The sequence below is a fragment of the Leopardus geoffroyi genome, chromosome D2, assembly GCF_018350155.1.
Source record: "Leopardus geoffroyi isolate Oge1 chromosome D2, O.geoffroyi_Oge1_pat1.0, whole genome shotgun sequence".
NCBI lineage: Eukaryota > Metazoa > Chordata > Mammalia > Carnivora > Felidae > Leopardus > Leopardus geoffroyi.
In genome coordinates this window covers 33,295,114-33,319,465 of record NC_059334.1, presented here as the reverse complement: position 1 = coordinate 33,319,465, position 24,352 = coordinate 33,295,114, and the positions used below count along the sequence as shown (strand labels likewise).

The window sequence follows — 24,352 nt, the reverse complement described above, 5'->3', positions numbered from 1 at the left end:
ATTTTTATTTTTAATTTTTATTTATTTTTACTTTTTAAATTTAAATTTTAGTTAACATACAGTGTAATATTGGTTTCAGGGGTAGAATTCAGTGATTCATAACTTTATACAATACCCAGTGCTCCCAGCATCCATCTAGCCCATCTCCCACCCACTTCCCTCCATCAACCCTCAGTTCTCTATCATTGAGAGTCTCTTATGGTTTATTTCCCTCTCTTCTCTTCCTCCCTCCTTCCCATGTGTTCATCTGTTTTGTTTCTTAAATTCCACATATGAGTGAAATCATATGGTATTTGTCTTTCTCTGACTGACTTATTTCACTTAGCATAATGCATTCTAGTTCCATGCACATCATTGCAAATGGCAAGATTTCATTCTTTATGATGGCTGAGTATATTCCATTGTGTGTGTATGTGTGTGTGTGTATGTGTGTGTGTGTGTGTGTGTGTGTACACACACCACATCTTCTTTATTCATCAGTCAGTGGACATTTGGGCTTTCTCCATAATTTGGCTATTGTTGATAATGCTGCTATAAACATTGGGGTGCATGTACCCCTTTGAATGTGTTTTTGTATCCTTTCAGTAAATACCTAATAGTGTAGTTGCTGGATTATAGGGTAGTTCTATTTTTAGTTTTTGGAGGAACCTCCATACTGTCCTGCAGAGTGGCTGCACCAGTTTGCATTCCCACCAACAGTGCAAGACAGTTCCCCTTTCTTCACATCCTTGCCAACACCTGTTGTTTCTTGTGTTTTTAGTTTTAGCCATTCTGACAGGTGTGAGATGAGATAGCTCATCATGGTTTTGATTTGTATTTGCCTGATGATGAGTGATGTTGAGCATCTTTTCGTGTGTCTGTTAGCCCTAAAGATTTTATTTATTTTATTATTATTATTTTTTTTTTAATTATTTTTTTTCAACGTTTATTTATTTTTGGGACAGAGAGAGACAGAGCATGAACGGGGGAGGGGCAGAGAGAGAGGGAGACACAGAATCGGAAACAGGCTCCAGGCTCTGAGCCATCAGCCCAGAGCCCGACGTGGGGCTCGAACTCACGGACCGCGAGATCGTGACCTGGCTGAAGTCGGACGCTTAACCGACTGCGCCACCCAGGCGCCCCATTATTTTTTTTTAAATATTTACTTCTGAGAGAGAGAGAGAGAGACAGAGCACGAGTGGGGGAGGAGCAGAGAGAGAGGGAGACAGAGAATTCGAAACAGGCTCCAGGCTCTGAGCTGTCAGCACAGAGCCCAACACGGGGCTTGAACTCACAAACCACGAGATCATGACCTGAGCCAAAGCCGGACGCTCAACCGACTGAGCCACCCAGGCGCCCCGTTAAAGATTTTATTTTTAAATAATGTCTACGCCCAACATGAGGCTCAAGTTCACAACCCCGAGATTAAGAGTTGCATGCTCCACCTACTGAGCCAGCCAGGTGCCCTAAGCCAGCTACTTGTTAATAGGCTTCTCTACTAGCCGCATGCTAACAACAGTAGCCTGGTTGAAAGTACCCTTATTGGGGATCCTGGGTGGCTCAGTGTGTTGAGTATCTGACTCTTGATTTTGGTTCAGGTCATCATCCTGGGGTTGTGAGGTTGAGCCCCAGGTTGAGCTCTGCACTGAGCATGGAGCCTGCTTAAGATTCTCTCTGTCTCTCTCTCTCTCTTCCCCTCCTTCTCTTCCCCTCTGTCCCTCTCCCCTCCTCCCACACACATGCTCTCTCTCACTCTCTCTGTCATTTAAAAAAAAGGTAAGTATCCCTTATTGATAAGGCATGGAAAGACTAAAGCCTGACAGAGTTGGTGGAATAGACTCTGTAGCCCAACACAGACAAACCACTGGAGAATTGTGTTTCAATCCTCTTCTAAATATTTTTTTTTTAAACCAGCTTACTACAATGGATCTTAATGGAGATAATTGGGCTGGTTATTCCATTTAAAAACAAATGCACAGGGGCGCCTGGGTGGCGCAGTCGGTTAAGCGTCCGACTTCAGCCAGGTCACGATCTCGCGGTCCGTGAGTTCGAGCCCCGCGTCGGGCTCTGGGCTGATGGCTCAGAGCCTGGAGCCTGCTTCCGATTCTGTGTCTCCCTCTCTCTCTGCCCCTCCCCCGTTCATGCTCTGTCTCTCTCTGTCTCAAAAATGAATAAAACATTAAAAAAAAAAACAAAAAAAAAAAACAAATGCACAGTCTTAGACCTAGTCACTCATGTGGTTGGGTACTGTAACTGAAGTCATAGAAGGTGAAATATTGTTGATGATGGGAAGTTTTTTTCTCTTTGTGGTCCTATCTTTGCATCTTCAGTGCTTTATAGACTCTGAAACTTTTCTCCAGGGATCCAGTAGTCTCTTTACTTTAACACATCTAATTACTCTGGGTTCCAGAAGATAACCTTGGATTGTCAGAGCTATTTATTCTAGGAGGCCCAGGCAAGTAATGTAAGTGAGTCAATATATGGTGGAATTGGAGTAGATGAAACAGAGTAGGGAGTGATGGGGATTGTGATAAGCTCATGTTCCATTTTTAGGGACTAGAGTAAGCTCCAGCCTATTGCCATGAGTTGTCAGATCTTCTAATTTTTCTAAAGAACCTGGAAATCTATATTTTTAGGTTAAATTTCCCCATTTTTAGGTGAAATCTCCTGAACAAAACGAGTATTGCTGAATTCAGCCTGAGGGTTACATATTTATTCTTTTGCTTTTGAAGCTGTTCTGAATAATCTGTCCTGAATGGTGGACCCTTCTCTTTGCCAAGCTCTTTACCTTTATTTCATTTTATTATTATTTAATATTTATTTTGAGAGAGAGAGAGAGCGCGCGTGAACACGTGTACATGCATGCATGAGGAGGTAAGGGGTAGAGAGAGAGGGAGAGGAAGAATTCTAAGCAGGTTCTGTGGTGTCAGTGCACAGCCCAATGTGGGGCTTGATCTCATGAACCTGAGATCATAACCTGAACTGAAATCCAGAATCGGACGCTTAACTTACTGAGACACCCCTGTGCCCCAACCCTTATTTTATTAAGGATAATTCTTGCAGGATGAACTCATAATATAGTTAATTTGCTCTCGAAAGGACAACATTTTCCCTAAACTGTAGACCCACTGGTTGCTGGGAGTGCCTTTTGAGACTATGCCAGCTTTCTTTTTACTGAATTGCAGACCCAGATTTTGAATCTAACTTTGAAGAGCAAATAGGTGTTGGGCCTGGTTATTTTGTTTATATATTGAACTGACTCTAGGGCATTATTTTGCCAATTGGTGTAATGCAGCACATTCTGTAAAGCTATATGACTTGTAATTTCCTCTACAAATATTGAGCCTTTACTGATGCACTTTTCTATAAGGGAGTATCTCTGGCTACATATGATTTAAATATGTAATTTTTTATTCTGATGCATTTGACTTACTATCCTTCCATTAATTAAATTTTCTCTGTATTATAGGCATATAGTTGGAAAGAGAGGGGACACTAGGAAGAAACTAGAAGTGGAAACCAAAACTTCTATTAGCATTCCTAAACCTGGACAAGAAGGAGAAATTGGTGAGACTTGGTATATGTGTGATATTTGCAATCACTTTTGCATGTGTATGGAATAGTGTGAACCCAACAGAGGTGTTTAGTGACTATATTCTGTGTGTGTGTGTGTGTGTGTGTGTGTGTGTGTGTGTGTGTCTGTGTGTGTCTGTGTCCATGGGCAGAACTGAATAGTGACTGTATTCTTTATGGGGTTCTTTGGCCTTTTTATGATACATTAATTGGGCTTTTTATAAATAATCAGTATCAGTCTCCCGATGAGGCAACATGTAATTATATACCTTTATCTTCATTGAGTACCTGGGCCTTCACTTTATACTTTACCATGCACTGATGTTATAAAATTTCCAGATTTTGTTGTGTAATAGGAGAATTCCTCTATGCTTTCCTAGCTTGAAATGGAGTTTGTGTATTGTTTAAAGTTAGAATTCAAGGAAAACCAGAGAGGTCAGCAAATCTGAAATCAAGTTCAGCCCTTTTCAAAGGTGTTGTCTTGTTTTTACCTTGCTTTGTAGACTGGAAGGATATTATAAAAGCAATGATTAAAATAACCTGATTCAAGTAACTGCTCAAGTGAGGAAAAATAGTTGAGTATAAATCAAGTCAGAAAGTATCTGGGTGAAGGGCACTCATTGTAGGGACAACATTTTACAAAACTCATTCCAAAATGATAGGACTTTTTCAAAGTCCAATAAGCATAGCAGCCACCAATAATACATCTTTTATAAATACCCATGGGTTTTATTAAGTCTTAGGAGAAAAAAATTACTAGTTTTCTTCTCATTTTGTAAGCATAATCATCATGACAGATAAGATGCAGTTGACTGTAGAGCTGTGCTGTCCAGAAGGACTTTCTGCAATGATGGGAATGTTCTATACCTGCCTTGTCCAGTACAGGAGCCACTAGCATGTGTGACTTTGAGTGCTTGAGATGTGGCTGGTATGACTGAGGAACTGAATTTTTAACTTCATTTAATTCTAATTCATTTAACTTTTAATTTAACTAGGTGCATGTGGGCTCCTGTATCGGACAGCAGAATGCTAGAGTTTTTCTCAGTCCTTTGGTAATATCAGCAGGTGTTAACATAGGAACTCTAATGACATTTTTGAAGAACTTTCATTAAAATAAATATTCAGCTCATTAGAATTACAGATGGAAAAATCCAGGTCTTTCCTTAAGTATTAAAGTTCAAGCTGCAAATACTGAAGTAATTTTATAATTGCAGTAAAGGTTATTTCTTAAAAAAAAATTTTTTTAATGTTTATTTTTAAGAGAGAGAGAGAGAGAGAGTGAGCAGGATGACTGGGGGAAGGGCAGAGAGAGAAGGAGACACAGAATTCAAAGCAGGCTCTGGGCTCTGAGCTGTCAGCACAGAGCCCGATGCGGGTCTCAAACCCACCAACTGTGAGATCATGACCTGAGCTAAAGTCAGATGCTTAACCGACTGAGCCACTCAGGCGCCCCAGGGTTATTTCTTTATCTGTTTTTTTTTTTTTTTCCTGATTGTAGATTAATACAGGCTTTCAAAAGAACAAAAGCTTATAGAAATTATATATATGTATAAAGGAAATGTTTAAAAAACGTAAAAAAAAGTATAAGGGGAAATGTCTTGTAATATGAACCTCAGACATAATCACTGTTAACAGTTGAATATATTCCTCATTTTTTCTATCTGTATAGTAGCTATAACAACTTTTATTGCAGTAAAAATTATAACATGGTATAAATGTGGAGTTCTTAGGCATTTTAAGATGCTGGAGTCATTCCAAAACTTATCCAGAAAAGGGTAGGCAGGTTGTAAAGATTCCATTTTGACTTAGAAAGCACAAATATTTCAGTGTGGAAACCCATGTGTCTAATCGTTAAAAGTAAGAATTTAGTGGAACTAATTTAATTGGAAAACGAGGATAAACTGGTTATTGGTCTTGTAGGGAAGTATAGTATACAGAAAAATCAAATTTATTGGTTAGAGTAAATTGAGTCGTAATGTGAGACTAAGACAGGTTGCACTGGTGTGGTATTTGCTTTCGTTTATTCATTTTCTTTTGCCTCTCCTAAAACTAGACAGGCTAAAGAAGGGAATGATCTAGTAGGTTTTAATTTGTCCTCTTGGCAAGGATCTGGTCGTCTAGGCTGTTTTGAAGTCTCAGGATATCAGAAGATGCTTCTTTCCTTTTTTTTTTTTTTTTTAAATGTTTATTTTTGGGACACCTGGGTGGCTCAGTTGGTTTAGCATCCGACTTCGGCTCAGGTCATGATCTTGCTTCTTGTGAGTTCAAGCCCCGCATTGGGCTCTGTACTGACAGCTCGGAGCCTGGAGCCTGCTTTGGATTCTGTCTTCATTTCTCTGCCTATTCCCTACTCATGCTCTGTCTCTCTCTCTCTCTTTCAAATGATTTACATTATATTAAAAAAAAAAGTGTTTATTTTTGGGAGAGACAGAGACTGAGCATGAGCCGGGGAGGGCAGAGAGAGAAGGAGACACAGAATCCGAAGCAGGCTCCCAGCTCTGAGCTATCAGTACAGAGCCCAATGCGGGTCTCAAACTCATGAACCATGAGATCATGACCTGAGCTAAAGGCGGACGCTTAACCGACTGAGCCACCCAGGTGCCCCTCAGAAAATGCTTTTAAAATGATACTGTCAGGGTACCTGGGTGGCTCAGTTGGTTGAGCATCCAACTCTTGATGTTGATTTTGGCCCAGGTCTTGATCCCAGGGTCATGGGAATTGAGTCCTGTGTCGGGCTCCATGCTGAGTGTAGAGGCTGCTTAAGATTCTCCTTCTCCCACTGCCCCTTTCCCCCACTCAAACGCGTTCTCTTCTCTCTCTAAAATAAAAAAATAAAATTATATTGTTATTGTAGTTAGAGAATTGGTTTTTAAAAGTTTAATGTCTGGTTCCTGAGTGGCTCAGTCAGTTAAGTGTCTGACTTGATTTTGGCTCAGGTCATGATTTCACAGTTTCATGAGATCTGCACTGACATCCCAGATCCTGCTTGAGATTCTCCCTCTCTTTCTGCCCCTCCTCTGCTCGCATTCTCTCTTTCTCAGAAATAAATAATAAATAAAGAACTTAAAAAAAAAGTTTAATGTCAATGCCTTTAATTCTCTTTTTCCTCTGTATCCCATGTTGTAGTCACTAGACCAGCTGAATTTTGGTCTTCTCAGATATTAGTGTTTGTAGAATATTTCTAACCTCATCATATTTGATCTTTAGTCATTATTTGATCAGTTTTGAGGCTTTTTGGGAAGTCACTCTGAGCACCTTTCAGTGCCCTTTTCAGTTTACTGTGTTACAAAAATGAAAGCATCTCATTGGTCTGTCTTTTTTTTTTTTTAATGTTTACTTATTTTTGAGAGAGAGAATAAGTTGGGGAGGGGCAGAGAGAGACAGTGGGGGACAGAGGATCCAATGCAGGCTCTACGCTGACACGAGAGAGCCATACACAGGGCTCGAACTCATGAACTCAGATCATGACCTGAGCCGAAGTCAGACATTTAACTGACTGAGCTACTCAGGTACCCTGGTCTTACTTCCTACCAAACCACCTTCTTTTTTTTTTTTTTTTAAGTTTTTAAATTTATTTTGAGAAAGACCATGCGTGAGCAGAGTAGGAGCAGAGGGAGTGGGAGAGAGAGAATCTCAAGCAGGCTCCATGCTTAGCACTGAGCCCAAGGTGGAGATAGTGAGATCATGACCTGAGCTGATATCAAGAGTTGGGCACTTCACCGACTGAGGCACCCAGGTGCCCCCCAAACCACCTTCTTAATAAAAAAGAATAGATTTAACATTTTGTACCAGATGTTTACAGAAATAAAACATAAAGACGAGTTTTAAGCTTCCTTTCCTTCTCCTTTTCCTTTTAATTTCTCACCAAATTTTTGGCAGAGGTAATTTCTACTCTCCTTTAATTTTGTCTCTGTTTGCCTTTGAACCTCCTTTATCAGCATTTCTCTAGCACAACATTTGAGTATCTACTACGCATAGATAGATAGATAGATCCCCTCACTGAGCATTTGAGTCTTTTGGATTCTCCAGGTATTCTGTCTGATAATATAAATAATGTCATTAGAACACACTGTATCTCTACTTATGTTTTTTGGCTGTTACTCCTGTCAGTTTTTTACTTAGGCAAATGGTTCTCATGCTGTTAATCCATTCATTCATAATCTACCTCTTTTCCTGGATATTTCTATCTTGTTTCTTTGTAATAAAATGGCTTTGATACTTTCATTCTTAGAAAAGGTTGTTTTTATTGAAAATTTCAAGTGCTCTAACAGAGAGTGTTAGGATAAATACATGGAATTATCTCTTTGCCTTCTGCAGTTGCTTGGAAGGACAAGCTTTGTGGTCTTTAAAGCACATAGCCCATTTTGCTGCTATTACAGTTAATACCTTAATATTTTATATCCTATTCAGAAGTCTGTCTTTAACCATTTTAATAAATAGTCTGTTGAGGGGCACCTAGGTGGCTCAGTTGGTTAACCTTTGGACTTTGGCTCAGGTCATGATCTCACAGTTCACGAGTCTGAGCCCTGCATCAGGTGAGCTTGAGCCCTGCTTTGGACTAGCATGAGCCCCACTTCGGATGAACCCTGCTTCAAGTGAGCATGAGCCCTGCATTGGGTGAGCCCCACTTCTCTCTCTCTACCTCTCTGAGCCTGGTGGGATTCTCTCTCTTTCTCTCTCTCTCTCTGCCCTTGCTCACTTGCGCCCTCTCTTTCTCAAAAAATAGTCTGTTAAAATGCCAATTTTGTTCTTTGTTTTTATCTTTTGCACCTTTCCTTAGTTGCTGTTTTGAACCACGCCCTGCCAGTTCTACAACGTAGAGATTTAATCTCTGCTTACACAGAGATTGTATTATCCCTAAATGATTTTCTTTCTTTGCAGACAGTGGTCTGTGCTTTGTGGCTCCCCACCAACTTTCATTTATACATAAAGACATAGTCTAGATCAAAGAAGGCCAGATTATACCAAAACCTGGGCATTTGGTATCCATCCATATAATGTAGATAAAGATAAAGATTTTACTTTAATTTTCTGTTCTCATACTTTTTTTTTTTAGTTTATTTATTTATTTTGAGAGAGAGCGAGTGAGCTGGGGAGGGGCAGAGGGAGAGGAAGAGAGAAAATCATAAGCAGGCTCCACGCTGTCAGCACAGAGCCTGATGCGGGGCTCGATCTCATGAACCATGAGATCACAACCTGAGCCAAAATCCAGAGTTGGACGCTTAACCGGTTGAGCTACTCAGGTACCCCCTGTTTTCAGACATATATGATAGGATTATATATATGTAGTAGACTCTCCTTTGGCCTTTCACTGTAGTGAATGTCTAATAATTATTTCCACAGTATTTTTTTTAAATTGAGATAAAATTCACATGACAGAAAATTCCAGTTTTTGCTCTTAATTTTTTATATTGTTATTTAAATTTCTATGTGATGTATTCATACTTTTTTAAAATTGTGGTTAAAATATACACAACATAAAGTTTACCGTTTTGACCTTTTTTTTTTTTTTTTTACATAAACTCTACACCTAACTTGGGACTTGAACTTATGACCCCGAGATCAGGAGCTCCATGCTGTACTGACTGAGCCAGCCAGCCCCCACTCCTGCCTTTGATAATTTTAGAGTGTTGAATACACTGACATTTAGTGCATTTACAGTGTTGTATAACCATCACCATTATCTAGTTTCAGAACATTTTTATCATCCCATACCCTCTAAGCAATTGCTCCCCGCTCCTCTCTACCTCCAGTCCTTGGCTGCCACTAATCTGCTTTCTGTCCCTCTGCATTTGCCTGTTCTGGCTATTTCTTATCAATGGAAACATACAGGGACATTTTGTATCTGGGGTCTTCCACTTAGTGTAATGTTTTCAAGGTTCATTTATAATTTTGCATGTATCTGTACTTCATTCTCTTTTCTATGGCTGAATTATATTCCATTATATGGAGACAGGACATTTTGTTTATCCATTTATCAGTTAATGGACACCTCCATTGTTTCCACTTTTTGGTATTGTGAATAGAGCTGCTCTGAACATTTGTATACAAGTGGTTTTGAACACCTGTTTGTTTGTTTTTTTAATGTTTTTTCTGGATTTTTTTCTTCTTGTATTTCATATTATTATTTTTTAATTTTTTTTTAAACGTTTATTTATTTTTGAGACAGAGACAGAGCATGAACGGGGGAGGGGCAGAGAGAGAGGGAGACACAGAATCGGAAGCAGGCTCCAGGCTCTGAGGCATCAGCCCAGAGCCCGACGCGGGGCTCGAACTCACGGATCGTGACCTGAGCTGAAGTTGGACGCTTAACGGACTGAGCCACCCAGGCGCCCCATATTATTATTTTTTAAAATCTGTTTTTTTTTAAAGTAAACTGTACCCACACTGTGGGGCTCCAAGTCATGACCCCCAGATCAAGAGCCGCATGCTCTATTGACTGAGTCAATCAGGCACCTCTTGTTTTTACTTCTTTTGGGTTTCTATATAACAGTGGAATTGCTCATCATATGGTAATTCTCTTTTAACTTTTTTTAAAAAGTGTTTATTTTTGAGAGAGAGACAGAGCATGAGTCGGGGAGGAGCAGAGAGAGGAGACACAGAATCCAAAGCAGGCTCCAGGCTCTGAGCTGTCAGCACAGAGCCGGATGCAGGGCTTGAACCCACAAGCCGTGAGATCATGACCTGAGTTGAAGTCAGATGCTTAACCAACTGAGCCACCTAGGTGTCCCTCTTTTTAACTTTTTTAAAGAACTGCCGTACTCTTCTGTAGCTGTTGCACCATTTTACATTCTCACCGCAAGATATAAGGGTTGGCTGTGTAGCTTTTTAAACTCATTTTCCTACTTCATCAGGTGGTCTTAAGGATACTCTGTTTTTGTTTTTATTTTTATTTTTTCTTTTAGAGAGAGAGAGTGTGAACAGGGGAGAGGGGCAGAAGGAGAGAGAGAATCTGAAGCAGGCTCTATGCAATGTGAAGCCAATATGGGGCTCAATCCCACTCCCTAGGATCATGACCAGAGCCAAAATCAAGAGTTAGATGTTCAGCTGTCTCAGCTACCCAGGCGCCCCAGCATATTCTGTTTTTAAATTTTTTTTAAGGTTTATTTATTTTTGAGAGAGAGAGACAGAATGTGAGCAGGGGAGGGGCAGAGAGAGAGGAAGACATAGAATCTGAAGCAGGCTCCAGGCTCTGAGCTGTCAGCACAAAGCCCGACACAGGGCTAGAGCTCGTGAACTGCGAGATCATGACCTGAGCAGAAGTTGGACGCCCAAGCAACTGAGCCACCCAGACACTGCTTTGTTTTTAAACCTCATTCTGTTTAGATTGAATTCATTGGTAACTTTCTTACCCTTGATACTGTCCCTTGTTCAGAAATTATGTGCACATTCAGGACTGTTTTAGCTCTCCAGAGATGATAGTATCAAGGTCACTTATTTTACAAGCATCTGATGGTCATGTTAAACATCCTCCTTTTTTTTTTTTTTTTTTTTTTCTTCTTGCAGTAATCACTGGACAGCATCGAAGTGGTGTTATTTCAGCCCGAACTCGGATCGATGTTCTTTTGCTCACTTTTAGAAGAAAGCAGCCCTTCACTCACTTCCTTGCCTTTTTCCTCAATGAAGTTGAGGTTCAGGAGCGATTCCTGAAGTTCCAAGAGGAAGTACTGGAGAAGTGCTCCATGGTAAGCAGCAAACAAAACAAAACAAAAAGTTAAAAAGAAAGGGTGCAAAGATCGTTCATAATTCAAGCAGTAGAAAGAAATAAATTTCTTCTCCCACCAAAAAAAGTAACCATTTCTGATTTCTTTTGATTCTGAACTGAAAAAAAAATATAGACATATCAGCACATAAGCCTCTGTGTGTTACTGAACTATTCTTTAAAAATTTCAAGACATAAAAGGATCATTCTAAAATATATACTGTTCTGCACCTTGTGTATGGAAATATTAATGAAGTACCATTATCTGTAGATCTGCTCTGGGTGGTAATGGCTTATTTGGGGTTAGTAACTAGAAGAAATTTGCATATAGAATTGTCCTCTTATATAACAGTGAAATGCTTGTGACCAGGATAAGAGCAGATAATCTAGATTAGAAAACAAATTTTAAACCTCCTTTTGGATATAATTTTGGGCAATTTAAAGAAACATTGGTTTAAAAAAACTTATGAACATTAATAAATGTTTTTTTTCTTTTTTTTTATAATACATGTTTTTTCTAGAAAGTTTAGAAAATAAAGAAAAGATGAATAAAGTGTCACCCGTAATCTCACCACTGAGAGATAATATTGTGGCACAAAAACAAATGTCTAGAAATTAGAATTTGGTTTGTGTATGATTTTATATCCTGCTTTCTTTGCAATTTTGCATTATACCATTATCATTGTTTTGTCATTGAACAAAAACCTTTACTTTTGCTTTGGAGACAGGAAGGAAGTTCCAGCAGTGATGACTAAAAAACATAATTTCATTTCGATAACAGTTCAGATAACTTGATTTTTTTTTTAAATTTTTTAGTGTTTATTTTTGAGAGAGAGAGAGCACGAGCAGGGGAGGGGCAGAGAGAGAGGGAGACACAGAATCGGAAGCAGGCTCCAGGCTCTGAGCTGTCAGTGCAGAGCCCAACACGGGGCTCAAACTCACAAACTGTGAGATCATGACCTGAGCCGAAGTCGGATGCCCAACCAACTGAGCCACCCAGGCGCCCCCAGATAACTTGATTTTTAATGGCTGCTTTTATTATTCTATTACCTAGATATATAATAATTTATTCTATCTTTTAAAATTTCTATTTTTCATTATAAATAATGATGTTATGACTCTTCTTGCATACATTTTTCTGCGCTAGTCTAAGCAATTTCTTAGTAAATTCTTGGAAATGGAAAAGAGTCTTTGTGTGTACATTTGAGGGTTTTAAAAACAATTTTTTTTAATGTGTATTTACTTTTGAGAGACAGAGAACGAGTGGGGGAGGGGCAGAGAGAGACCAAGACACAGAATCTGAAGCAGGCTTCAGGCTCCGAGCTTTCAGCACAGAGCTCAATGTGGGGCTTGAACTCACGAGTGCTGAGATCATGATCTGAGCCCAAATCAGATGCCTAACTGACTGAGCTACCCAAGCACCCCTCCCCCTTTTTTTTCTTTTTTAATGTTTATTTACTTTTGAGAGAGAGAAAGAGTGAGGGTTTTGATATATATGTCTCCAAATTACCTTTAGGAAATGTTATAACACTATATGTCAAACTATAGTTTTCTTGAGTTTCCTTTTCTCATCCTTGCCAATATTGGTGTTACCATTCTTTTAAGGTTCTTTTTTTTTGTAATCCAGTTGCCAAAAAATATTAGTTTATTGCTTGATTGTTCATTTATTTGATTATTAGTGAGATAAGGCTTTTTTTTTAAATTTTATTTTTTAAATTTTACATCCAAATTAGCATCTAGTGCAACAATGATTTCAGGAGTAGATTCCTTTAGTGCCCCTTACCCATTTAGCCCACCCCCCGTCCCACAACCCCTCTAGTAACCCTCAGTTTGTTGTCCATATTTATAAGTCTCTTCTGTTTTGTCCCCCTCCCTGTTTTATATGATTTTTGTTTCCCTTCCCTTATGTTCATCTGTTTTGTTTCTTAAAGTCCTCATATGAGTGAAGTCATATGATTTTTGTCTTTCTCTGACTAATTTCACTTAGCATAATAACCTCCAGTTCCATCCACGTAGTTGCAAATGGCAAGATTTCATTCTTTTTGATTGTCAAGTAATACTCCATTGTATGTATATACCACATCTTCTTTATCCATTCATCCATCGATGGACATTTGGGCTCTTTCCATACTTTGGCTATTGTTGATAGTGCTGCTATAAACGTGGGGGTGCATGTGTCCTTTCGAAACAGCACACCTGTATCCCTTGGATAAATGCCTAGTAGTGCAATTGCTGGGTTGTAGGGTAGTTCTGTTTTTAGTTTTTTGAGGAACCTCCATACTGTTTCCAGAGTGGCTGCACCAGCTTGCATTCCCACCAACAATGCAAAAGAGATTCTCTTTCTCTGCATCCTCACCAACATCTGTTGCTGCCTGAGTTGTTAATGTTAGCCATTCTGACAGGCATGAGGTGGTATCTCATTGTGGTTTTGATTTGTATTTCCCTGATGATGAGTGATGTTGAGCATTTTTTCATGTGTCAGTTGGCCATCTGGATGTCTTCTTTGGAGAAGTGTCTCTTCAGGTCTTTTGCCCATTTCTTCACTGGATTATTTGTTTTTTGGGTGTTGAGTTTGATAAGTTCTTTATAGATTTTGGATACTAACCCTTTATCTGATACGTTGTTTGCAAATATCTTCTCCCATTCTGTCGGTTGCCTTTTAATTTTGCTGATTGTTTCCCTCACTGTGCAGAAGCTTTTTATTTTGATGAGGTCCCAGTAGTTCATTTTTGCTTTTGTTTCCCTTGCCTCCAGAGACATGTTGAGTAAGAAGTTGCTGTGGCCAAGATCAAAGAGGTTTTTGCCTTTCTCCTCGAGGATTTTGATGGCTTCCTGCCTTACATTTAGGTCTTTCATCCATTTTCAGTTTATTTTTGTGTATGGTGTAAGAAAGTGGTCCAGGTTCATTCTTCTGCATGTTGCTGTCTAATTTTCCCAGCACCACTTGCTGAAGAGACTGTCTTTATTCCATTGGGTATTCTTTCCTGCTTTGTCAAAGATTAGTTGGCCATACGTTTGTGGGTCCATTTCTGGGTTCTCTACTCTGTTCCATTGATCTAAGTACAGATAAGACTTTTTCATGTATTTAATTCTTGTTTCTTTATGTCTTGGCCTGTTTATCTTTGAGGGTGTTCATTTTTTTAAAATGCTTGTTTATTTTTAAATGTTTATTTATTTTTGAGAGAGACTGAGCGAGCATGGGGAAGGGACAGAGAGAGAGGGAGACGGAGGATCGGAAGCTGTCTCTGCACTGACAGTAGAAAGCCTGATGCAGGGCTCAAACTCATGAACCAAGAGATCACAACCTGAGCTGAAGTCAGATGCTTAACCAACTGAGCCACCCAGGCGCCCCTATTTATTTATTTGAGAGACAGAGAGGGAGCACAAGCAGGGGAGGGGCAGAGAGAAAGAGAGAGAGACAGAGAGAGAGACAGAGAGAGAGAGAGAGCGAGAATCCCCAGCAGGCCCCATGCTACCAGCACAGAGCCCCATGATGTGGGGCTTGATCCCATGAACTATGAGATCACGACCTGAGCAGAAATCAAGAGTTGGACACCCAACCGACTGAGCCACCCAGGTGCCCCAAGAGTGTTCATTTTTTAATTTATTTGTAAGAGTTTCATATAAAGAGGATGAGTATTACTTCATAATTTGCGTGTAACTTTTTAATTTATTTGGAATATATTTTGATACATAATGAGGTAAAACTCTAATTTTTTAAAATCCCTATTTAGTTAACCAGTTATCTAGAGAAGAATTAAAAAATCTTATTTTACCTTAAAAATTATAATGCAGTAAATGGGGTGCCTGGATGGCTCAGTTGGTTAAGCATCTGACTCTTTTTTTCGGCTCAGGTCATGATCTTGCAATTTCGTGGGTTCAGGCCCCACATCAGGCTGTGTGCTGACAGCATGGAACCTGCTTGAGATTCTCTTTCTCGTCCTCTCTCTCAGGCTCCCCCCACCCCCAGCCCCTTCTGGTGCTCTCTCTCTCTCTCTCTCTCAAAATAAATAAACTTAAAAAATTTATGATGCAGTAAAATGGACTTTTTTGGGACTTGTATGGATTTTTTTAAGCTCATTTATTTGAGAGAGACAGAGACAGTGTGAGCGGAGGAGGGGCACATAGAGGGAGAGAGAGGAGAGAATCCCAAGCAGGTTCCAGGCTGCCAGCCTGGGGCCCAAACCCATGAAACAGCAAGATCATGACCTAGACTGAAACCAAGATTTGGATGCTTAGCCAACTGAGCCACCCAGGTGCTCCAGTTTTTTTTAAATGTTTATTTATTTTGAGAGAGAGTGGGTGTGCATGCATATGCGTGTGCACTGGGGAGGAGAGGGACAGAGAAAGAGGGAAAGAGAGAGAATCCCCAGCAGGCTCTGACAAGGGGCTTGATCTCACGTCCTTGGGATCAGAACCTGAACAGAAATCAAGAGTCGGATGCTTAACCAACTGACCTACCCAGGCAGCCTTAGATTTTTAATTAATATTTTATTTTTAAGTAATCTCTATATCCAGTATGGGGCTTGACCTCACAACCCTGAGATCAAGAGTCACATGCTCTTCTGACTGAGCCAGCCAGAAGCCTCTGGATCATACTTTTAATGTCATGTCTAAGAACTCTTTGCTTAACCCCAAATAACCAAGGTTTTCTCTTAGCATTTTTGTAATTTTGCTTATTTATATTTAGATCTATGATCCAGTTAATTTTTGTATTAGGTGTGACATTTAGGTCAAGGTTCATTTTTATGCACATGGGTGTCCATGCTATGTTTTGTCAATCTTGTACTAAAGAGAGGAATAAAAGCATACGGAATGAAATAGAACAGTGGTTAGTATCTTTGGTTCTCGAAACAGATGAACCTGGATCTGATTCTGGGTTCCTTATATGTGTAGACTTTGGCAAGTGAACCTCTCCAGATTTTTACAGCTTGCTTTGGAGAGTTGCAGGAAGGATTAAATGTAACATAAAGTACTCAGCAGGGTGCTTGATACATAACAAGCATGTAATAAATGGTAGCTACTACTCCTATTTTATGGTTGTTTAGGTTAAAGTTATTTGTATTCCTTGGAGTATTAAGAAAAGATGAGGCCTGTCTTTAATAGCTGTGTGCAGGGTTAATGAAAATGTTCTGGGTGAAAAAGTTTTATAAGATTTCTCCTTCCCTCTATTCCTTTTATTTTTCTTTTCCCCCTTTTCCTTTGCTTTGCTTTGCTTTGCTTTGCTTTCTCCTATCCTGTTCTATTGCTCAGCTAGGTCTTCAGTGTTAGAATATAGCAAGATATAGATACGCAGATGTAGAAGTATTAGAATCCAAGTACTTGTGTGGGACAGGGAGTAAGAATTGCTAAAATTGATAATTTTTAAAAATTTATCTTTTAATGTTCATTTAAAATGAAATTAAAAATTTTTTTAATGTTTATTTTTGAGAGAGAGCGTGCGTGACTGGGAGAGGGGCAGAGTGAGGGAGACACAGAATCCAAAGCACGCTCCAGGCTCTGAGCTGTCAGCACAGCACCTGATGCAGGGCTCTGACTCACAAACCATGAGATCATGACTTGAGCCAAAGTCGGACACGTAACCAGCTGAGCCACTCAGGTGCCCCTTTTTATTTGTTTTTGAGAGGTGGGGAGAAGGGGGAGCAGGGGAGGGGTAGAGAGAGAGAGAGAATCCCAAGCAGGCTCCGTGTTTTCGGAGAAGAGCCTAATGCAGGGCTCAAACTTACGAACTGTGAGACCATGACTTGAGCCAAAATCAACCATCTGAGCCACTCAGACACTTCTAAATGTTTATTTTTGAGACAGAGAATGCACGTGAGCGGGAGAGGACAGAAAAAGGGACAGAGGATCTGAAGTGGGTTCTGTGCTAACAGCAGAGAGCCTGATACAGGGCTAGAATTCATGAACTGTGAGATCATGACCTGGGCCAAAGTCAAACGCTTAACCAACTGACCCACCCAAAAACCCTAAAATTGATTATTTAAGAAGGAGACTACAGCATGACATAATGTATAGAGAAGTTGAATCATTGTGTTGCATACCTAGACTAATGTAACATTGTATGTCAACTCTATTGAAATAAAAAAAAAAATATTTTTTAATTAAAAAATTTTTTTAAGTTTATTTCACAAGTAGGGGAGGGGCAGAGAGAGAGAGAGAATCCCAAGCAGGCTCTGAATTGTCAGTGCAGAGCCCGATTTGGGGCTTGATCCCATGAACCATGAGATCATGACCTAAACCAAAACCAAGATTTGGACGCTTAACCAACCGAGCCACCCGGCGCCCCCCAAAATTTTTTTTTTAAAGGAGGCTAGGGGTGGCTGGGTGGCTCAGTTGTTAGGTATCCAACTTCTGCTCAGGTCATGATCTTGCTGTTCATAAGTTCAAGCCCCACGTCAGGCTCTGCTCTGAGCCTGGAGCCTGCTTCAGATTCTGTTTCCCTCTATGTAACTCTCCTGCTTGCACTCTGTCTCTGTCTCTTTCTCTCTCTCTCTAAAATAAATAAGCATTAAAAATATTTTGCTTTTAATGTTTTTAATGTTTATTTTTGAGAGAGAGGGAGAGGGACAGAGCATGAGTGGGGGAGGGGCAGAGAGAAGACACACACACACAGAATCCAGAGGAGGCTCCAGGCTCTGAGCTTCAGATCCAGGCTCTGAGTTGTCAGCACAGAGCCCAACGTGGGGCTCAAACCCATGAACTGCGAGATCGTGACCTGAGCCTAAGTCAGACACTTAACTGACTGATCCTCCCAGGCACCCCTAAAAAATTTTTTTTAAGGAGGCTAGAAAGGTGAGTAGATTCAGACTGGAAAATATAAGTAGACAGTATGGAATTATATAACCCATTTTTAAGTGATTAACTGGCATTTATGTGCTTGAACAAGGGCACATTTATAAATTAAATACTATATATGTATGCAGTATATGTATGTATGTACTATATATATATGTATATAGTGTGCATATAAAATTAGTAAGCTGTCAGAATGTCTTTTTTCCCCTTAGCATTTCATAGCAAGATGATTTCATTCTCGTTGGAGGGTGGGGTAGGAGATCGGGAACACTGAAGTTTCAGTGTGGGCTGGTAAGTTTTGAAATTATTTTACCTTATAAATACCAACTTATTGAAGCTCAGTGATTTATATTGTTTTGAAAAGTTACAAATGTTTGGTGTGCAATAAGCAGCTTGTAATAAGTAAGCCTTTTTGTCTGTGTGTGTGTGTACACTTTCTCCCTTTCCTTGTGGTTCCTGACATGGGCTGACAGGGAACAAATATTGGAGAATGATTGCTTTAATTCAACTAGAATAGGATTGGCCACTGTGGATGTCATGCTGGCCTTAATCAGGTCAGAGTACTTCCTTCCTGCTTTCAGGGAGACTCCATAGTGACATTGCTTTCTTCCTGCTTTTAAATCAGGTTCTGATAACAGCAGGGGAGTAAGTACAGGATAAAAGAGTAAATAAGTAGTAAGCGACCATTACCTACCTATTATATGAAATTTTTAGTGGTTTTCATTCTGATGTTAGAACAACAGGTTGATGGCTGTGAGAGCCTATAGGCATTTTCTAGTAGTGATCTGCACTTACTGCCCTAACTTAGATGAGTTTCCTTCCAGTAGGTTGTTTTGTTTTTTTTTCTCCAGATTTTATTTTTAAGTAATCTCTGCACCCAGCGTGGGGCTGGAACTTAAAACCCTGAGATCAGGAGTTGGGTGTTTTACCTACTGAGCCAGGCAGGTGCCCCCGCCACCCCTTTCTGGTAGCTTTGAAGAGCACATACCTATTCATTGAGACAGAAGTTTCATGAAAGACTGGCGTTCAGTCTTGTTTTGGTTCCTCTGAAACTCATTTGATATCTCTGATCATGTCTTAGCTCCAAAATAAGAATGGGCTCAACATTCTCTTATTTTTAGGAAAAAGATGATACCTCTTGGTTATAAAGTTGGCACATAAATTTTTTGAATTTACATATGTATTATATACATTTATTAAAATAAAATTTATCATACTTGCTTATTAAAATTTGTCATACTTGCTGTGTGTGTGTGTGTGTGTGTGTGTGTGTGTTTTTAACGTTTGTTTATTTTGAGAGAGAATAAGAGCGAGCGAATGGGTAGGGCAGAGAGAGAGAATCCCAAGCAGGCTCTGCACTGCCCGATGCAGAGTTCAGTCTCATGAACCATGAGATCATGACCTGAGCTGAGATCAAGAGCCAGACACTCACCCAACTGAGCCACCCAAGTACCCCAGTATTCACTGTTTTGTACCCACCTTTTGATTTATCAGGATGTTCCAGGTAAATACATATAAATCTAATCAGTGTTTTCAATTACCATTAAGTATTTTATGAATGTACCCCAATTTATTTAAGCAGTCCTCCTTTAATGGAACATTAAAGGAAATTATTTCTATTAAATAATGCTATAATGAACATTTTTGTACATGCATCTTTATGTTCTTGGCTCATGATTTCTTTGGAATACATTTTGGGGTAAATTCTTAAGAAGTAGAATATGTGGGCTAAAGGAACATAAAGTTTAATTTTTTGATAGTTTTTTTTCTATGTTAGATATCAACTTCTATGTTAGATGTCAACTTTATTGAGTTATAATTTACTTATAGTGTAATGTCCCAGTTTTGACACACACATACTGCAGTGTGACAACCATCAAAAACAAGATACAGAGGGGTGCCTGGGTGACTCCGGCATTATGGTCCAACTTTGGCTCAGGTTATGGTCTCATTGTTCGTGGGCTCGTGCCCCATGTCGGGCTCTGTGCTGACAGCTCAGAGCCTGGAGCCTGCTTCCGATTCTGTGTCTTCCTCTCTCTCTGCCCCTCCCCCACTCATACTCCTGTCTCTCTCTCAAAAATAAATAAAATATTAAAAAAAACTTTTTAAATAAATAAAAATAGACTTTAAAAGAAAAATTTTTTTCTTTTTCTTTTTTTTTATAATTTTTTTTAATGTTTATTTATTTTTGAGAGAGAGAGAGACAGAGCACGAGCAGGGGAGGAGCAGAGAGAGAGAGACACAGAATCCAAAACAGGCCCCAGTCTCTGAGCTCTCAGCACAGAGCCTGACGCGGGGCTCGAACCCACAAACCGTGAGATCATGACCTGAGCCGAAGCCGGACGCTCAACCAACTGAGCCACCCAGGCGCCCCGTAAAAAGCAGAAATTTTTAATTTGATTGAATCCAATTTTTTTTTATGGTCTGTACTTTTTGTATTGCCTCCGAAAAATCTCTGCCTTTTTAAGATGTCAAAGTTTTCTTTTGTAAACTACAAACTGTAAAACTATGTTGTATGTTTTAACTTTAATGTTTAGGTCAGTAATTCATTTGAAGTTAATTTTTGTGTGTGGTGGGAGATAAGGATTCAGGTTCATTTTTTCCCATATAGATGTCTAGTTCAGGTGCCATTTGTTGAAAAGACCATCCTTTCCCCATTGAATGGCCTTGCTACCTTTGTTGAAAATCAAATGATCTTTTGTGTTTGAGTCTGTTTCTGGACTCTATTCTGTGTATTTATCTACATGTGTATTTTTGCACCAATGTTACACAATCTTGATTACGATAGCTTTATAAGTCTTCTAATTAGATAATGTAACTTCTCCAATTTTGTTCTTTTTAAAGATTTTTTCCATTTATAATACTTGGATTTCCATATAGATTTTACTATTTTTTAAATTAAATTTTAGTTTTTTGAGTAATCTCTACCCCCATTGTGAAGCTCGAACTTGCAACCCCAAGATCAAGAGTCGCATGCCCTACTGACTGAGCCAGCCAGATGCCCCTTGATTTTCATATAAGTTTTAGAATCATCTTGTTGATTGGTATAAAAATGCCTGCTGGGATTTTGACTGGAATTGTGTTGAGTCTATAGATCATTTTGGGGAGAATTAATATTTTAATAGTATTGAATCTTTTAGTCAGTAAACATAGTATATATTTATTGTTTAGGTCTTCTTCAGTTTCTCTTAGTAATATTTTATAGTTTTCATTGTACAGGTTGCACATACATCTTATTAAATTTTATTCCTAGTGTTTATGTTTTTGATGCTACTATAAACAAAACTGCTTTTTAATTTCGTTTCCCAATTTTATGCTACTTGTATTAAAATTGTCCTAAGTTTTCCATATTTTGTGATGCTATTGGAAATGGTATCTTTTAATTTCGGTTGCACTTGTGTATTATTACTGTATAGAAATATAGTTGAGGGGCACCTGGGTGGCTCAGTTGGTTGAGCGTCACACTGTAGTTCAGGTCACGATCTCATGGTTTATGAATTCAAGCCCCACATCGGTTCGCTGCTGTCAGGGCAGAGACTGTTTCAGATCCTCTGTCCCCCTCTTTCTTTACCTCTTCCTGCTGGCATACTGTCTCTCAAAAATAAACAAACAGTTAAAAGAAAAAGAAATATAGCTGATTTTTGTATGTTAAACTGTGTATGTATCCTGTGACCTTGCTAAATTCATCTATCAATTCGTAATTGTGTATTAGTTTGCTAGGGCTTCTCTTACAAAATACCACACACTGGATAGCTTACACAATACAAATTTATTTTTTCACAGTGGAAACTGGAAGTCTGAGATCAAGGTATTAAAAAGGCTGGTTTTTTCTTCTTCTTCTGTTTTTTTTCCCTAAAGTTTATTTATTATTTATTTTGGGAGAGAGAGAAAGAGATGCAGAGCTCGACCTCACAAACCAACAGATCATGACTTGATCCAAAGTCAGACACTTTAGAGACTGAGCCAACCAGGTGCCCCAGGGCTGGTTTCTTATAAGGCTTCTCTACTTGGCTTGTAGATGGCTGTTTTCTTTTGATGTTTTCACATGGTCTTCACTGTGTGTTTGTGCCCTAGTCTCCTCTTTTTATAAGAACACCATCATATTGGATTAGGGCATACCTGTATGACCTCATTTTACCTTAATTACCTTTTTAAAGGCCGTAGTTACAACTATAGTCACATTATGAGTTACTGGGAATTAGGACTCAACAATGTGAATTTTAGGGGGACACAATTCAGTTCACACCAAATTACTTTGTTGTTTCCTTAAAATTTTCTATGTATAGGGGCGCCCAGGTGTCTCAGTTGGTTGAGCATCTGACTTCGGCTCAGGTCATGATCTCACAGTTCATGAGTTCGAGCTCCGCATCAGGCTCTGTGCTGACAGCTCAGAGCCTGGAGCCTGCTTTGGATTCTGTGTCTCTCTTTCTCTCTCTCTGCCCCTCCCCTGCTCATGCTCACTTGCTCGCTCGCTCTCTCAGAAATAAACATTTTTAAAAATGTAAAAAAAGAATTTTCTATGTATATAATCATACCATCTGTGAATAAAGATAGTTTTACTTCTTCCATTTTTAAAAAAATTAAAAAAAAATTTTTTAAGTTTACTTGGAGAGAGAGGGCATGTGTACGGGGTGGGGGGGTTGGGCGGCAGAGAGAAGGAGAGACACAATCCCAAGCAGGCTCTGCACCATCAGCACACAGTCCAATGTGGGGCGTGAACTCACAAACCTGTGAGATCATGACCTGAGCCGAGATCAAGAGTCGGATGCTTGACCAATTGCACCACCCAGGCACCCCTACTTCTTCCGTTTTAATCTACGTGTCTATTACTTTTACTTATTACAGTGCTAGAGCCTCCAGTATTGTGGTGAATAGAAAATGTGAGAGGGGACATTCTTTTAAATAAATGTTTATTTGTTTATTTTGAGAGAGAGAGTGTGTGGACAGGGGAGGGGCAGAGACAGGGGCGGGGGTGGTGGTGGTAGGGAGGAGCAGAGAGAGAGATTCCCAAGCAGACCCTGTGCTGTCAGTGCAGAGCCCGACACAGGGCTCAGTTTCACAAACTGTGAGATCATGACCTAAGCTGAAACCAAAAGTTGGATGCTTAACCGACTGAGTCACCCAGGTGTCCCTAGACCATTTACTTTTAATGTAATTATAGATATGGATGGCTTTAGATCTACCATTTTGCAATTTTTTATCCTGTCTTTTCATTGGTCAAGTTTTTCCTACAATTTTTGAATTGAGGGTGTTTAAAAATTTTATTTTATTAAAATTTTTTTTTTTAGCATTTATTCATTTTAAAGAGACAGAGTACGAGTAGGGGAGGAGCAGAGAGAAAGGGAGACACAGAATTTGAAGTCGACTCCAGGCTCTTAGCTGTCAGCACAGAGCCCAGTGCGGGACTTGGACTCACAAGCCATGAGATTGTGGCCTGAGATGAAGTCGGACACTTAACTGACTTAGCCATCCAGGCACCCCTATTTTATTTTTAAACAGCTACTTTTTTTCTTTTAAAGTTTGTTTTTTAACAGTCTCTACACCCAACATGAGGCTCAAACCCATGGCCCTGAGATCAAGAGTTGCACACTTCTTTTGACTGAGCCAGCCAGGCACCCCAGGTGTTTAAAATTTTTAATTTTATCAACTCTATTGGCTTATTAGCTATACCTGTTCATTTTTTAAGCAAATGCTCTAAGGTATACAATGTACGTCCTTAATTCATCACCTCCAGATAATATTACACTACTTTATGTACAGTGAGGAACCTTACAATACGTCATCTCTTTCTTTACTTCTGACTTTGTGTCATTGTCATTAATTTTGCTTCTCTATATAAACAACTTCCTGTAAGATTTCTTATAGTTCAAGTCTTCTGGAAACACTTTCTCTCAGCTGTTATTTGTTTGAAAAATTATTTAGGTCATCTTTTTTGAAAGATAATTTTTACCGGTTATAGGATTCTAAGTTGATAGTTTTTTTCTCTTAGCACCATAAAGACATTATTCCATAGTCTTCTGGCTTATGTAGATTCTGATAAGAAATCTGTTAAAATTCTTTGTTCCTCTATGTGTAAGATGTTTAGTTGCTTTTGTAGTTCTGTTGTATTCCTTTGCCTATAATCTCTTGCCCCCAGATACCTGTAGGTCTGCTTTCTCCTGCACCTCTCTTGCTTCATAGGCAGAATTCAGCATTACTTATGGCCTCCAGCATGTTGTCCAGACTATGCCACTGTTCCCAGCAGCACTCGAAGTCAGGCAGGACAGAAACCAGTTCTTCAGACAGCCACCTAACAAGCCAGAA

The 24,352-nt window shown here is 39.4% G+C and overlaps 1 protein-coding gene across 10 annotated transcripts in view; it reads left to right on the top strand.

Annotated features, from left to right (window-relative positions):
• The window catches only part of ASCC1 (activating signal cointegrator 1 complex subunit 1), a 107,234-nt gene that overhangs the window by 7,164 nt on the left and 75,718 nt on the right, over window positions 1-24,352 (top strand). For all 10 annotated transcript variants that reach the window (XM_045437696.1, XM_045437695.1, XM_045437700.1 and 7 more), the window contains exons 4-5: window positions 3,449-3,546; window positions 11,059-11,237. In XM_045437696.1, the coding sequence (XP_045293652.1) occupies window positions 3,449-3,546; window positions 11,059-11,237 (277 nt within the window). The remainder of the gene's footprint in view (window positions 1-3,448; window positions 3,547-11,058; window positions 11,238-24,352) is intronic.